The 17748-nt window shown below is 39.2% G+C and overlaps 1 protein-coding gene across 1 annotated transcript in view; it reads right to left on the bottom strand.

Moving 5' to 3' along the window:
• Positions 1-511: 511 nt before the first annotated feature.
• ap1m3 (adaptor related protein complex 1 subunit mu 3) overlaps positions 512-17748 on the bottom strand; it is a 36866-nt gene continuing 19629 nt past the window's right edge. The window contains exons 7-12 of the mRNA XM_051946913.1: positions 12096-12238; positions 10770-10841; positions 10307-10465; positions 7498-7623; positions 5552-5627; positions 512-2060 (exon numbers count right to left, since the gene is read on the bottom strand). Coding sequence (XP_051802873.1) covers positions 2038-2060; positions 5552-5627; positions 7498-7623; positions 10307-10465; positions 10770-10841; positions 12096-12238 — 599 coding nt within the window. The 3' untranslated portion in view covers positions 512-2037. The remainder of the gene's footprint in view (positions 2061-5551; positions 5628-7497; positions 7624-10306; positions 10466-10769; positions 10842-12095; positions 12239-17748) is intronic.

Below are 17748 nucleotides of genomic sequence, written 5' to 3'. Positions count from 1 at the left end.
GAAATTTCATTTCATAGAAGGTGCATCTAATATCAAGACTGAGAGTCAGAGAGCATGATTTAAAGGATTACATCATTCTATCACTGTCAGCTGTTAATTAGTAAGATTTAGAGATGTTAATGGACAGATTTTAGCACCTTTAGGTAAGCCAGGCTGTCTTGCTTTCCTGTTTCTCTTTATGGCGTCTTATGGATTCAGCTTCATATCTAGCCTACAGCATGGTAATGGTATCAATCTTCTCATCAAACTTTCAGCAAGAATGTAAATGAGCATATTTCCAAAAATGTCAAACAAATCCACTAAAAGCAGTGCACTCTGATGCATCCAACACCTTCACACTTTTACCTTTTGAATATTTATAAAGAGCTCAAAGCAAATCTGTCCACTAATGTGCCAAATTGTTGATGCTCTGCATTTTAGAGCTGCTACTTATGTATTATAATTTCATGGAACACTCTAGTTAAGAACTACATTTGAAACTTCCTTTTACAAACCAAAGAATAATCTGAAACAAGATACAAAAAAAGTTTATTTCCAAATATATCCCTTTGTTTCCTGTGGACAAACAGTGGTTGATAAATTAATGAAAACACATGATGACACGCACTTATTAAAAATCCTCACTGCTGTCTGAGCCCCACGTAGATAATGGTGTGATTGCAATAGAGGGTTTTGACATGTGGTAACAGAAAGACTTAGGACTGTGCTGTCAGCAGTGTAGTTGAACTGAAGTGGTGCAATGCATGCACAATAGAGGGAGAGAATTACACCACAAATTGCTCTGAAGACGTACAGAAGCCTGCAGGGGACACATACAAAAAAAAGACTTCAACATATTGTCAATTTTCTCAGATTCTGCCGAGAAATCTCTTCAGGTTATTTTACCTTTGTCCTACCTCCTACCTTATCCCCTTTTGTTGTCCTTCAAAGCTTTTGTCCACAAGGGACTATCCAGTACAGTATAAACAACAGATAATAATATAAAAAAAAAATATCTGCACTGTGCTCATTCCTTCAGTCTGTGCCTCAAAGCTGCAAGCTGATTTCGAGCACAAGGACAAGGTTACAGGCCCCATGGGAGTATGTCTACGGTATTATGTTACACTGCCAATGCCTCTGACAATATTGTGCCTTATTAATCATTGATCCGGTCGCTGGTGTTAGTTTCAGCGCACTGGAGATTATGTTCACAGTGCTAATGGTGATGATACATAGGCAGTTTTTTAAGGCAATGAATGTATAATAGAGAGATTCGAGCAAAAAATATACCTTTGAGACAGATGATAAACGACAACTGAGCTAATGGAGTGTGTTTGGTTATTAAAGTCGATATTAAGGACAAAGCATATGAGGAATAAAAACCCCTAATCGTTAAAAATGCTGACCAATTTTGTGAAACTGTGGAAAATGTTCTATTAGCGTACATGGCACACTTTCAATTTACAAAATCACCCAATCTGCAATATAATGGCCCTCTGAGAAATACGAGCTGACAATAACCCATCACAGTACCTGTATGTCGGCATTATGCAGTTAGCTGGATTACATGTTAAGACAGTAGAAACCTACAGTGGACAAGTCGGGTACCCAAAATAGACTTCACCACAATATTTTAAACTTTTCCCTTTCTAAAGAAAGCTAGATTTAAAAAAAAATGTTTGGTTTCATAAACTGTGGCCCAAATGAACCTGGAGGGAAATCACATTAAAAGTGAGGAAATTAGATCTTGCCAGAAGCAGACAGTGTCACAGAGTTATCAGTTCACTATTCGCATATTAAAATGTTTGGAGTCCTGAGGAAGTCTGGAGAAAAAAGTATACAGGTCAGAGATGATGCAACACCCTTTCCTGTCTGCGTGAGTTTCAGAGGAAGGGAAGATGTCCTGTTTCCTTTCAGAGAGAGAAAAAGATTTCTTATGTCCTCCTGCACTTGTCCTCTGCTGTCCGACGCAGACAGGGAGCCGGAGAAATGGAGAGAAGAGAGACGAAGACAGACAGAGAGAGAAAATATCCATTCGTCTAGCAGCATCTGTGCCCTTTAGTTTGTCCGGAGCTGGTAATCTGCCAAGAAATGTAACAGCAGAGCATTAACGCACAGCTTTCTTCCCCTCATCGCCCCTGAACATCACATCACCGTCATTATAAGCATTATTAAATCCCCAAACAAGATTTGCGCTAAACCTAACTGTGGTGGCATTCTGAATAATCAGATTAATATACACATATTTTATATGGAGGGTTAACTTACTGACATTTTTAGTTTATTCTAAAATCAGATTCATCTCAATACATATGTGTGTAAGAGTTCAGGAAAAATATATAGTAACAATATATAGGTAGAATCACGTGGCCAACCCACCCACACAATCTACTGTATCTTCATTGACACCTATGAACTAGAGACCTTTAGTTGGTTCAGGAAAATAGAATTTAAGGAAGATATTATTGCTACAACATACAGCAATGCTTTAGACAGCAGCATGTTAGCTAATCCCTTTCAGGTTCAATTCAAGAAGTAAGAAAACCTTATTCATAACCACGCTGACAACACTAATGACTGAAAATCCTGCCATGGAACATTTCCCTCAACAGCATGTACTGAGGTACAGAAAACCTGTTTCAAAACAGTTCAAACTAATTACTGCACACTGTCTAATTTGTGAAATAATACCTTCATGACATTTTGATACTCGACCTCATTAGGCAAAGTTTGCCTTCTTTAGACACAGACATGCATTATAACGGTTCAGCACAACTGCTTCTTGCAAAAATACATTCATTCCCAGTATTTCTGTACTTGACCTTCATCAGGCAAATCTCCGTATGAGGATCCAGCACTGAAACAGCATATTTTGGAAGTCTAAAATTTTCTGATGTGCTAATCCGTGTCTCATGACAAAAATCAGCAAAGAGTTCCTTTGACCTGAAACCTATTTCACAAAAGCCGTAGACCATCATGAATTTAACATAACTATCTCAATAAAACAGACATCTATGGGGGATTCGTGGAATCATGGTGAGCTCAGATGTGCACAATACCAGCAGAAGAACAGTATTTGGAGTACTTTGTGTGGCTGATATGCCTTCATGTGCTATCGTGATGTAGCTCTGCAAAGAAACACCGGTATGGTGTGGAAGAATTGGACAGGTTTGTGGAGATGCCTGACTGTAACCCCATGCAGCACCTCAGGGATGAATCAGAACTGTTTCAAACAGACTCTCGCGCACAGTCTAACTGGTAAAAATACATTTATTCATGACATTTCAGGCAAATGTTTGGATACAAACAGAAGCCATCATAAATAGTCCCTAGACATAAGATCTAAAGCTTCTGTGAAAACGCAACAATGAAACTGATAGCAGTTTACATTAAATGGATGTATATGTAGTTCAACCTGCAGCAATACATTTACATTGTGAAAAAGCATCGATAAACAAATGAAATCATTCTTAATAAAAACAACATGATCCACACCTTCCCGTAGCACATAAAGATCACTCATATTTAAGATGGCTTCACTTTGTGACAAACTACTGACCGAGCACTGAAGCACCAGTTCCAGCACAAAATGCTATGAATAATTGGATTTTTGCAAGTTAGAAAGAGGGCAGGAGTCTGAAACTTTTGGATTTGCTCATCCCTGTTTAGGAACTAGCTGTGAGAGGAGTTCCTTTGTCTTCAATGAACTGGAACTGGCAAAGTAACTGCTCACCACAGGCCTTGTGGCACAACATCAGGTACAGAATTGTAGCCATGTGGTTAATATTACCTCGTGAAAATGCTATTCCAAAATCACACATTAGAAAACAGCATCCTTACTAAGAGCTAAAACAACAACCAGCTGGTGTATCTCTGTCAGATCACATTCTGATCAGATATTTGTGATGTCATCACTTACTGCTGTACAGTACAACTAAATACCTGTTCATCAATCATTAATGAGTCAGTACCTTCAGGCTACAGCATCTGGGTATTATTTAATCGGTGTGAGTGTGTCTGCCTGTAGTGTTGAGTGAAATGCGATCACGACAGTCTCCCTCCGTGTTGCTGATGGCAACAATAAGAGAAAGGCGATATCGTTCTCTCCCCAGCTTCAGCACTCATCTTTCTCCAACTCGTACTCATCCTTTGTCCTTCTCTTTTCTATCCCCCTCTCTCCTTTGCTGATGTTAAAGCAAGGCGATATTAACCTTGGCATTTGCCGAGTGCCACCCTGGGAGCCTCCTGGCACTCAGTGGCATCATTCAACCTCTGACACAGCCAGGTAATGTATATGACTGATGGAAGGGAGTCAGGTTCATTCCTGGGGCAGATGGCAGGTATGAAACTTAAGGATTTCTGGCAGTGGTCCAGCAGAGGTATTGGGCTTCCATCTCCACATCATTTCCATTTGCCCCCCCATTGAAACTAGTGAGCTAGGGAGGAGGATTGTGCTGCAGACTCATCAATATGCTGTAGCTTTAATGTGGTAATATGAGATGGTGTGTGATCTGCACAGGAGTCGAGCATGTGTTTAAAGGGAAAGACGTTGCTTTCGATTTCAACACGTTTCTAAGGTAACATCTCAGGTTAGCTGCATGATACAAGTTCAAAGCTGACAAACACTTAGTGGTCCTTGTCGCCCTTGGTGTCACCCTTGAGTTTGACAGATGCGGGTTCATTCCCAGGGCAGCAACTGAATCTAAAGCTCCCAGGTGCTATCTCTGCTGCACAAATTTACTGCCACTTCTGTTCAAACCTGGACGACAGAGAACCATTTTGCCCAAGCCTGAACAAAGACACAAGGTTTTGTAAAGTTTCCATGCTTGGCAACCTGCGTTGTGTCACTCTGAGCCCCTGTTGTCGTGGCTGGTGGTGATACAGTCAGGTAATAGATATGATGGATCTTATACAGCTGGGTTCATTAAAGGGGCACACACTGAATACTGATGCTGAAAGACTGATTCTGATGCTGACCTCTGTTTGGACAGGAGACCATCCTGTCTTTTCTGGAACATAAACTTTAAATTTAATAAGCTAAAAAATTTAAAACTTGAGTTAAGCTCAATGTTGCCGCGTATTGTTTCTTCTAACTCGTATCTTTTATTATGTAACCTTACAGCTGAAATAAATTTGCTCTTCTCTGGCAGGGATGTCACCGTCAGTCAAATCTGACTAAAACACTCACACAGATGAAGCAGACTAGCTGAGTAGTTGAATAATTCAACCTGTTTTTTTCTGAATTTGAGCCTTAGTTGATGTGTCTTTAGTCATAAATATAAACAGTTTTTGGGAACTACTTTTTTGAAGTCAAGTTTTTTAGGGGCTTTAAAAGCAGGGATGCAATCATCTACCAACCTGTTATAGGTAAAAGATGCACATTACACACAGTTCATCTCTCAAAGTTATTAGTAAAATCCCCCCACTTTTCAATAACACCATGCTGCCCCATTCCATCAGCAGGGTCACAGCTTCTCCATTTAAATCCAGTCCTAAGTGGGCAATCAGCAGCATGTGAGTGTTTTTATGGGTGACAAGTCATGTGTAATATTTCAGTGCATTATCGTCTCACCTCCACTTTGTGTGATGTAGCGCACCCACGGCAATGCCTGATAACCACTCTTCTCTATGATCTTTAGGTAACGCACCTGTGGAGCACAGACATGTTAAAAATGAGCAGTTATTCGACTTACCTTTTTACCTTAATTAGTTGTTTAGACATTAGCATTTATTGTACATAGTCTATCTGCTGCAGTTTTTTCCTGGCTAAATCAAATCTTGCATCTATGAAGTTGGTAAGTTAGAATTTTTCAGATAAATTGAAGGATTTTAAGGCTCATTAGATCTGGAAATGTCAGCGGAGAGATTTTTTCTTGCAAAAACTCACATAATGTTTTCCGTAGGGCAGTGACAAAGTAACTAGAAGGAAAGCCTCGTGTTTGCTGTGGTTTAGATGCACGGCAATTCAGTCTCTGAAGGACTTTATTAGATGTGCACTCAAGATTGGTGTCACCATATCAGCATCATATATCATTTCATATGAAATGTGAAATATGGCCATGATCTTTTCTTCTGTTTGTGACGTATGGTTTTGAATATTAGCCCGAAAGGTGTTTTTGTTTAACATTATGATGCCACACTTAAGACAACCTTTAATTTTCTTTATAGAAAACATTATCACTTCACTATCTTCTCCTGTTAGACATTTGTGTGAACGTTTGTCACAGTGTTCCTACTGTTTTGGGCAAGTTACATTGCATTTTTTGAATTTTGAATTTTTTTAATGCCAGTTTTATACAATTTAAGATCAATTTTAACAGCTAAGATTGAATTGAAAAAAAACCCAGCATATTAGATGTACCAGGCTAATCTGAACTTGCTGATGCAGCCTGTCTTGTGTGATCACAGACAACCATGTTAGCAGTTTCAAAGCGAGGGAACTTGTAGGATAGGTGTGTTGTCACTGCTTTCAGGGCATAGTTCAGAGATTTGACTGATCTGATTCCCATCATACCAAGTTTGAAACATCTATGAACAAAATAGATTGTGCCTTGTATTAAATTTCTGGTATAAACTTCAGCCATGCAGTGAAATCTTGTTGAAAAATAATGTTTTATTGGATCTGCGTTTCCCCATGTTGTCACTAGTTAGCAGACAGAGCGTTGGCTCTGAGCATTCTGGCTGCTAATAAAATGAATGCTGTCGATTCCTCTCTCCTGATTGTATTATAAAAATACACATATATACATATTTTTACGATTTTAAATTGCAGTGCCAGAAAAAATATCAGATAAAATCCTACTTCCAACATCTTTGCTTTTTAAGACTTGGAAAGTGATTTACGACACTGAACCCTTTTTTAGATCAATGAAGTTATTGCCTTTTAAGAGTGATTTAAGAACCCGCAGGAACCCTGCGTTATGATGAGCGTATGAACTCTGAATTCTCACTAATTCCAAAAAATGTTTTGTGATGTCATAGTGATCTTGATCTTTGACCTCGAGTCCAACTGAACATTTGTGCCAAATTTAAAGAAATTTCCTTCAAGTGTTCAAAAGAGATTACATTCCCAAGTACAGAATGCACATACACTGGGATAAACACGTGAATATAAACTCTAAAAATATGATTCCTCCAGCCAAGGATGTCACCAGTACGGAGGCATAAAAAGGGAAAACTGACTATCACATTCAGGTGAAGGCTGCATATGAATCATATGTGTGTAAAATGTGTTTAGTTGTCATGATCTTATGACAGAGTTTTGTTGTGTTGAAAGCGTTCCACAAAGTCGACAGTGAGCTGCGTCAAAGCGTATGAGGAAATTTTAAACAAAGGGAACTTCCCAGCACTGCAATACTACTTAAGTTATCCATTTGGTCTAGTATCAGCAAAGGTCATTTGCATTCTCATTGCAGTGCACCCAAGTGTGAATGTCAAGCAGTGTAGTTGAAAGTACAGTTAAACACGGCAGCAGGACTTAAGACAGACTGTGTAATGGGTGCTAATGAAGTGTCCTACCTGAATCCCAGACACAGTGAAATAGGGTATCTCAAAATTAACTGTGATTGGTCTCTTTGCCTCCAGTTCATCACTCTCCACACTGGGCAGCCCAAAATGTGCCCTCATCACGTACTCCTTACCCCCCTACACATGAAAGCAACAGAGAGAGAGAGAAGGACACAAAGCTGTTGCCAAATGTGCTAAACCATTAAGTTCAGTGTGATGTTGTCATAAAGCCTTTCAGATAACATAGCTTGGTTTGTTTGAGTTCTATTCCCAGGTGTTTGACTCCAATTAATACAAGGTTACTTTGTCCAAAAACAAAACAGACTTTATATTCATGGCAACACAAAGCAACTCCCTTGTCATTTTAAGGTGAACCAGATATCAGTTTATGGGATTTAGCATCTGCTGAACACATCTCCTCTATAAACCCATAAAACAGGTTAATCATTCTTCAGAACAGGGATTGTGTAGCAAATCATCAGAGCAGTGAATTTGTTTGTTTGTATTTTTGCTGGAAATAAGTTGCTATTTTGACTTCAAAGCCTCTGGCACCGTAAAGTATTTCTTTTCTTTTTTTTTTTTTAACATCCATGTCCTGTGATTGACTGTCAAGTGTTCACAATGCACCTCTTCACCCAAAGTCAGCTGGGATTTGGCTCCAGCTGCAGGCCCCCTGGGATCATCCAAATCTTGTTTCATATTAATGGAAAACATTCTTAGCATCTGTATGGAGAAAACTCATCAAAAGCTCATCTAATCTGCTTCATCAGGTCTGTGTATGTGTGTTTTTGTCAGCAGTAGCCTAGCAACAAAAGAAAAAACCCACAAGATGTCATTACATAGTTCACATTCTGTTGAACGGGACCTCACCCTAGTCTGAATGAACCTTGCCCACTTCAAATCAGCGAGATGAATTCAGGCAAAAAAAAAACAACAAAAAAAAACACACAAATGTTTTGAAATAACTACGTTAATTATGTTGGAATATTCATGCAGGACCCCCAACTGTTGTAGTAAGAAGCTAGACTAAGGTTTTCAGAATCTTTTATAACCTAGAAAAGCCACCTAACACTGAACTGCAGCTGAAATATTTATTCTTGCCAGGGAATTTTTCCAGGTTATAGTTATACATAACTGAATGGAGCTGAAGGCCAGTTGACTGTGGATGAGTCATGTTTCTCATTTATCACAACAAACTCCTTCTCCAAACCCCTTTGTACGTTACAAGTTAACTGAGGCTTCTTGTAAGAATATGTAATTTTATGATGTTCAAAGGTGGACAGTGACAGAGTAAAATCTACTGCAGTCACACACCAGCTGGATGACAATATGTCACCAGTAATGGCAATTCTTAACCCTGCTTGACAGGCTAAAGGTGTAATGAATTACCGAGGAGATATCCGAACTTGACAGATAAAAGGAACCTCGGCTGAATTAATGTGCTACAAGTTTTAAAAAATCTGTTAAATTTTCTTTTGAAGAGTCTATAGAACAGAGACTGACACTGAAACTGGAGGGAAGAGCAGAAAATTGAGCGATAAGATGTGATTGTGTCTTGCTTATGTGCATAGGGAGGTCGTTCATAATGTGATAAATGGCTGCTGTCGAAAATTTGTCACAACACAACTTCATTTTTTGACACGAAGCCTGTTTCAAGCTTATGTAGATGTATATCGCTGTGATGTTATTGTGGTTTTAAAACGTCAGATTGAAGAAAAAGGCTAACAGATGACAAATTTTAAAAAACACTGAACCCTTGACCCCCGCACTGATGGAATCCAGCATTTTTTTTTATGTTGTTTGAAGGCATATTTTGGTCCACTTGTCCCTATAGAGGGAAGAATTCCTTCAAATCAATACAAAGTTGTTCTGAGTGATCACCTTTCTTTTCTTATGGAAGTAGTTTCTTCCAGTGTGACAACGCCCCCACTAGTGGGCCACTCAATAGTTAGAAGGTTATGTGAATCATATGTTTTATCACCAGTTACAAGACCTCAACCCAGTTGGAGATCTATAGCAAATTTTGGACCAACATGTTAGGCAGCACTGTCCACCATCATTATCAAAACACCAAATGAAGGAACATGTTTTGGAAGAATGATGTTCATTGAGTTTTAACATCAGACTATAACACTTTATGCTGATTTTTCCTTAAATTTGTCAGCCATCTGTATGACTACAGGAACTACGTTTAAAACAAATGCAGAATTTGCGCCATCTGCTGTGGGCTTGCGGTTTCAAAATTGTATAAATATGGGCCTAACATACAGTTTGCATAGCAGTATTTGGCAGGCAACTTTCCAAAGAAATGCATCTGCCAACCTCTATTTAACATACATTTGCACAACTAAGACATTATCTTAGCTGATATAATACTGACAGAGAAGTATATGTAAAATGCCATCAGATCAAAATGTACAAAACTCCTGTTTGAATATCAAAGAAAAGAGGGATTGAAGACAAAGATAATTTCAATAATGATATTTGAAGACTCCTTATCTCATGACCAGCTGTATCTAATGTTAGTAGGGGCCTTTGCTCATGAATTTGTTAGACTAGACACAGTATTTGCAAAATGTTCAAAAAGAGATGAAGTTGGTTGTTGGGATATTTAGGACTTTTTATTCTTCTAAGAATGAAGCCCTCTGTTATGGGCCAAGAGTAATAACGGTTGTCTTTCTCCCACTTTTCCAGTATATTTGATTAATTTCATATTTATTTCTAGAATGATAGCGGTAGAACAAGTTAACAAGGCTATTCTGCAGCATCTAAATAGATTCAGGTGGTAAACTGAGACGTTTTGTATATATGTCACACTAACAGGGAAAGATTTGATGTTCCACTGCACCACGCTCTTCTCGGGCACCCACTTGGCGCTGCCTGTGCTGGTCTTGAACTTGGGTGAGTCAGCATCACTGGGCACTGGCACCAGAATAGACACATTGTTGGCAGTGGATCGACTCTTAAACTGACTTCGAGCCTGCGGAAGGTGAAACAGGACAGAGTTCAAATGTCATTCAATATCTGTACAATAAAAAGAGCATGCACATCTAAATTCAAATGAAGGAGGACTTCATAATTATGCAGAGCGTAGCTTGTTATTTTGACTTTGTATGGCCATCATGGCATTAAACAGATGGTAGACAGCAATTCACTTGAGACGCATGTGTCGTAAATACTAAATAAGTGTCAGTGAAGGGACTACTGTACTTGCAGATGAGTTGGATAAGGACGTAGGGGTTTTAATGTGTGTGTATTTGTGTTTGTGTGTCACTCGTCATTACCTTCACCTTGATCTCCACACGGCTGTGAGAGAACTTCTCAATCACACTCTCGATCCATATGAGAGGCTTCACCTGTCAGACAGAGATTGCGAGAGAGAGTGGACAAGGTCAGAGCTGTAGTGCATCTCTACAGACATCCCTATAGTGACAGAGTGGACGACAGAAATACAGAAAACAACATATTATGCTTCTACAATAGAGTAAACGATATGTAATAAAGTATAATAGCTAATATTTAGACTAGTCCATATCCTGATTTTGAGAGATTATCTAAGCAGAGGATATTTTGACACATAAAGTCAACTCTTGAATCAAAGTGCTTTAGAATTAAAAAGCAAAGCATAAAAAGATAAAACGCAATGACTGAAATGTGAATAAAAGAAGGAAATAAAATAATAAGAACAAAAAATGATGATTCTGACTATTCTCTGTTTGTACAAAAAAAATAGTAGCTGATCAGCTGCAGAATCAACAGATCAGCCAAGATGATCAGAAACCTGATTACTGTGACAATATGACTGATCAGGTTTCTAATTTCCATGTAAACTTGACATCCTGAATATAGGACTCAAACTTAGAGCAGTGACATAGTGCATATAAATATCACTTGACAGTTGAAATCATGCATCATTTTTGGTTCAGCTCTCTTAGGTTTCAGCACACCAGCTCGCCTTCAGCTCTGCTCAGACACTGTAAATTCTCTCTGTGCTACAGAACAGTAAGTTGTAGCACTGGTAATTCAGCCATTAATTCCTGAGCAGGAAACCAATTTGATGAGGAATATTGATATGGATAATCCCACCCTGCAAGTTGATGGGACTGTTTTTAAAGTTTGCTGTGTATGAAACCCTGGTTGTCTAAATCCATGTTTTTGACACATTCATTGGCACACACTACTCATGACTGCTCATTTGTTCCAGCACATAAAAACACCGTATGGACGAGTTAACAGGGTGAAAAAGTTCATTTCCGCCAGATGGGGGTTTATAAATGAGAAGAGTTGTGACAATATATGCAGAATTTAACAAGGTTAACAATGAATTTTACGATCACAGATGACAGTAATTTTCAATATTAGAAGACAAACAGAAAAGTTCACTGCAAGTGAAGTAGTTCTGTTAAATTCTAGCAGATATATGAAAACAAAATATGCAACAAAAACAGGAGCAGAAGTGATGCTTAGTGCAAGATAGAATATTTTATGGTTAACCATTTTCAGTTTTGAAGTGTCTGTGACTTGGTGTGAGACAAGAACAATTTGTGTCCTTGGTGTCTGTGGTATGCAGGTGGTGTGCAAAGAAAGATTTGTTTGTGTGTCCTACTCACTGTAGTGTTGAGGCGGTAGGACATGAGCTCGCTCTCGCCGTCAGGGGGGATGAAAGAGATGGTGCGGTCGTTCTCGAAGCGTGACAGACGGACACACTGATGAAACTTCACATCCTCCAGCTCCACTGTCTTGCTCTTCTCTCCTGACACACACAAACACATGCGCAGAAATACACAAAAAAAAAGATTGAGAGCTTTCCACGCAGCCTTGGGGAAATCAAGGTCAAGGTAATGACGGCTGACAAACATACACTCAATCTCTCAGACACACACACACACACACACACAGTACAAGCAGTGTGCCACCAAATCTATCTGCCCTCCTCTTGTCCCCCACTGAACAATTATTTTGCTTCCACGCACAAGCATGCTCACAGTTTGACTTCAGTACCTGCTGCCATCATCTTCTCCCCCACTGAAGCCCATTCAGCAGCCTCACAAACACAGCTGCTCAGACAGCCAAGCAACAAAACAAATAAAAATCGCAGAACTTGCCAGAAAACACACTCATGACGAGAATACATTATGGAAAACATCAGCATGTGTCTGCATTTAAGGAGTGTTTGTTGTTTTTCTGCCAAATACAACCATTTGAGTTGTTGTCATAAGCTGCTGTTTTATTGTGCAAGGAATTAATTCACTTACTAATATAATCATGGACATGTTTACATTTAAAAGGCCACAGAAAAGTGTTAATGCCAATACAAGATGGCATGCTGCTTTGTCTACTAATGTGACCGCAAACAACAGGATTAACAGACCAGTTAGGCTGATTGTTTCAACCAACAGCATTTTTTCCCCGATTATCTGCATCCTTAGTTTTTTCCCCCAGTATTTATAAAATAATTGAATTAAAAATTCCGCCCTTTTAACTCTGATTTAGCCAGCTCTCTCAGACTGCAGTTACAGTTTGTGGTATTGAGTAATGTCCTGACCACAGCATCTGATTGGTCACAAGTTATGGTCAATCAACACTGAAGCATAAACATAAAGTTAAAAAATAAACATGACATAAAACTTAGATTAAAAAAGATATTTCCACAAAGTTTAGTTTTGGAGTGTATTTTATTTTAACAACAGTTTATTCATTTTTACTGCAAATGTATAATGGGGAACAGTCTATTGAATTACTAATAATTAACACCCACATTGATCCTGAAACAACCATATCAATCAACTCCTAACTAACATGCACCAATAACCTGTCAAACAGAAATGGCCTCAGGGATCTTTTGTTTTTTTTTGCAATTTTCTTTTTTATTTATTTTCTCAACAATAGAAACAAACAAGTATATACACATACCAAATATGTATAAGCAAGAGATAATAAAAAAAAAGGAAAGAAAGGAGAAACAGTGCAAAAGGGAATGAATAACAACTACAGTGCACTATGTACAAAGCAATTATTGTTCCTGACATGCCTCATACTATATAGTACCCATGCCTCCAAGCCTGATAGAAGCATTACCTCACATTATCCATCCAGCACAAAACACATATTGCAAGAAAGAGTGCAGTCCTTCACTCAGTCAAGTTGCCAAAAGAAATTGGCCCCAGATTTTTCTGTACACATCCTGCTTGTCTATTAACCTAAAACGGAGGTTCTCATAGGAAGATATTTTGGCCATTTCGTCCATCCATTCTTTCACGGATACCTTCCCTCTAGTTTTCCAATGGCGTAGTACTATTCTACATCCAGTGATAAGCGCTATTCTGCACCATGCACGCTGGTAAACATTTAAACCACACCCCTTTGGTAATATACCTAATACGCAAGACATTGGACTTTGGATTAAAGCAGAACACAACACTTTGTTGATAAAAGACATAATCTCAGACCAGAGATGATCCACCACAGGACATGAGTACAGCATGTGTAAAAGAGTACCACAGGCGGTATCACATCTCCAACACAGTCTGGAGACTCTGAGACCTAATCTTGCCGTCTTGTTTGGGGTCCAATACAATCTATTAATAATCTTATACTTAATCAACTTTGTCTGTACGGCCTCAGGGATCTTAAATATTTCAAGCCCTTCAAAAGTGCTCAATAATTATGTGCAACTAACTAGTATTTTCATTGCTGACATTTCTGCAATTTTTTTTTTATCCAATTAAACAATTTAGTCTTTCAACTGTTGGACAATTGTAAAGAAATAACCCCAAATATATAACTTCTTGTTTTATCTGATAAACCTCAAAGCAGCAGGTCTGTTGCTACACTGGTACATTTTTTCTTGACAAATTAATAAACAAACTGATAATCAATGCTCTGTCAATAACTAATCAACTCAACATAAACAGCACTCCATCTATTATTTACTCTTTATTTTTCTGCTGCACTGGGCTCCAACTGAAGCTGTTTTTACACAGAATTAGGCAGACTGTGAATCATTTCTTTTTGTGAACCAACTTCAGCTTTTTCAAACATTTCCTGCAACAGTGGAGAAAGACAGCATCACTGGCGCAAAGACAGCTATAATGGCGACATCTGTAGTCTGTTGGAGAACACCCAACATTCACCTCCGCTGTGGTTAATGGAGGGTGCCGAGTGGTGGAAAACTGCTGTAATGACTGTGGGCCTGTGGGCCTTCAGCTAAATCCCCCATTCAACAGTCAGTCAGTCAGTCCAAGCCGGCTTCACCTGCTCTGAATGCAACCCTGGACCAACACTAAGGCCTGTCACACAAAATTTGTGCGTCTACATTTGTGTGTTTGTGGATGCAGCTTCCTTGTTCATTGTTTTCTCTCTTGAGTGCATGTACGTGCACAGGCTTGGGCATGACTGTGTTTGCAGATGGGGGGAACTGGCTTGTTTCTCTATTGATTTTGCTTCTGTGTGTGTTTGCTTGTATGTGCGTGTGTGTTGTTGTGGCATTTCCTAATGCATAAGAAGGAAAAGACTGAGTCCAGGTCTGGAGAGAGTACAACAGTCCTGGTCAAGAAAAGCAGGGAAGCCCTTTAAAAATGTTTCTTTCTTTCTGTTTGTTTTAATGTCAGTAACACACACACACACACACACACACACACACACACACACACACACACACACACACACACACACACACACACACACACACACACACACACACACACACACACACACACACACACACACACACACACACACACACACACACACACACACACACACACACACACACACACACACACACACACACACACACACACTTTACACACACCAACACTTGCTTGCAGCGTTATCAAGACAAGACAAGAACAAAAGGTCATACGGGACACTTTCTGTCATTGTGTGAACCTCAGGGGCCAAAAGAAGAGACAGGTGTGTGTGTGTGTGTCTCTGTGTGTATATGTGTGTGAGAACATGTCAGAGGAGGATTGAAGATGCAGCAGTGTCCCCTGTGATTCACCTTTGAGGCTGTTCTCACCTGTTTCCATGCTTTTAATGCACAGCAGCACACAGAAGCGACCTAATCTGTTTTCTGTCTGCTGTCGCACAGGCAAACAAGAGACAGGAAACCAGTTTATAATGACATTTTGGAAATGTCCAAAGCATCTTATGGTACTCTGGGTGGCCAAAGGGACTATTTAATCCTCTTAAATGTGAAGATTTGTTGTTCTCCTTTGTTGTTTTTTTATGACAGTAAACAACATATGTCTACATTTTGAGTGTCAGTTAGACATAATAAATAATTACAAGATGTCACCTTGGGCACTTTTATTTGTCTGTGACATTTTATGGAAAAGATGATTAGCAGAGAAAATGATAAGTGCATTGACTGATAAAAATAATTGTTAGTTGCAGTCCCAGTAGCCTGCAGCTCATACTGTCATCCTACAACGTAAGACCTTTGAAAAATTATATTTTCTGTAATCATTATGCAAAATCAAATCGTCACAAACAAACTGGCAAATCCACTGAGAGGGAAGATTAATACTGGGACCTGTGAGCAGCTGTAGACACTCAAGTGTAATAAATGACTAAATATTTCAGATAAAAGACCACAGTGACAACACGTTTTGTTTACATTAATAATGACATTCGTAATTACACTGAGTAAATACTAGAAATGTAACTTGTTTGGTATTTTCCTCTTTTTCCTGTAGTGTCAGTTCTGAACTTCTGCCAGTGGAGGGCAGTATTCAATGATTTATACTCACATTTTGGCAGCTGGGATAAGAAGTACAGACCATGCGATTATGATAATCATGAACAACTGGGAACTGATATATAAACCAGAGTAACAGCTGAAGACGAGTGCAAAATGCATGTTAATGTTACTATTAACATTCACAGTGAGTGTGTGTGTGTTTGTATCTGTCGGTGTGTTTGCTTGATCGTTATTTCTGATCATTATTTCTGGGGATATGTTATTTCCCAGACTGCTACACACAGCAGGGGTCTGTAGGCTGCACACACCGGATAGCAACAGACCCTCACCTTTCATCTGCAGGGCTGTAGCCCAGGGTGAGGATTAACTCTGAGGCAAAGAGGCTAGACAGTGATGGAGCCTTTCCCCTTCAGTAAGGAACAGTAGGGGGGAGGAAATGTAGGCAAAGGAGAGGAAAAGGAGATAGAGGAGGAGGATGTGCAGGGATAAGCAAGGGAAGATGTAGCAGTGGGAAAGATTGATGGAAGAATTCATCAGCAGAGAGGGGAGGAAGATGAAGGATGGGAGCTATGTATGAGATTTAGACAAAAGGAGGTAAAGCGTGAGGGTGAGTTCAAGATGAGTGAATGGCAAATAGCTCTACCATCAACCAGCTAACTTTTTTCTTTATCTACAGCTTGTCGTAACTCTTGAAGCACTAAGCTGTGAAACCATCAATACTTGTAGCCAATGCATTTACTCAGTGTGCCAAACTGAAAGCATGTTAACTGATTTACACTCAGTTTGCAATTTAAATACACACTGCTTTCCACATTGCTATGCCATTTAGCCAAATGCATTTCCACATATGAAAAACACTTGTAAAAATGAGGTCACTTATCAGTGTGAGCTTTACCACTAAAAATAGGCCACAAATAATCAATGAGTTTGGATAATAAAAGTCAATATTGGACAGAGAGTAAGGGGGATGAGAACTACTTGTAGAATTGGATGAGGAGGACGAGGGGAAGGAAGGGGTGAAGCAGGATGAGGGAAGAGGAAAGGAAGAGGAATACAATAACTGACGAAATCAGTAACTGTGTTTCACTATGTTCTCTACCACTGCATAAGCATGAGGGAGGACGGACAACAGGTTGAACCAAATCTGTGGCTCTATGCGCTTGCAGGTATGATTAGGATATTTTAGTTTCAGAAAGGGCTGCAGTCTTACTCATGTTCTGTACATTTCCAATGAAAAGGATCAGCTATTCACCCCAGGGTGGGAGACCCATATTGTAAATATGGTCAACTGCATCAGATTCAGCAATGCAATGTCACACCAAAATGTGAATTAACTGTTGGTCCACTGTGCAAAAAAGTATTCCTTTCACAATAAAGACTGTAACATCATGAGATGATTTTTGGGAGACCACAAAATGTTCACCAGAGAGACTAAAGTTTGAGTCTCATCATGTGGTGTTCTCAACTGCTACTTACTTGAATTTCCCAGTTCCTTTATTGTATTTGTATATGCTATGAAACCACTTCCTTAAGTTAAGGCACCAAAACGTTAAGAATTT

Source organism: Acanthochromis polyacanthus, chromosome 4 (genome assembly GCF_021347895.1).
Source record: "Acanthochromis polyacanthus isolate Apoly-LR-REF ecotype Palm Island chromosome 4, KAUST_Apoly_ChrSc, whole genome shotgun sequence".
NCBI classification, from domain to species: Eukaryota; Metazoa; Chordata; class Actinopteri; family Pomacentridae; genus Acanthochromis; species Acanthochromis polyacanthus.
Note: the sequence above shows the minus strand (reverse complement) of the source record. Positions and strands in the feature narration are given on the sequence as shown.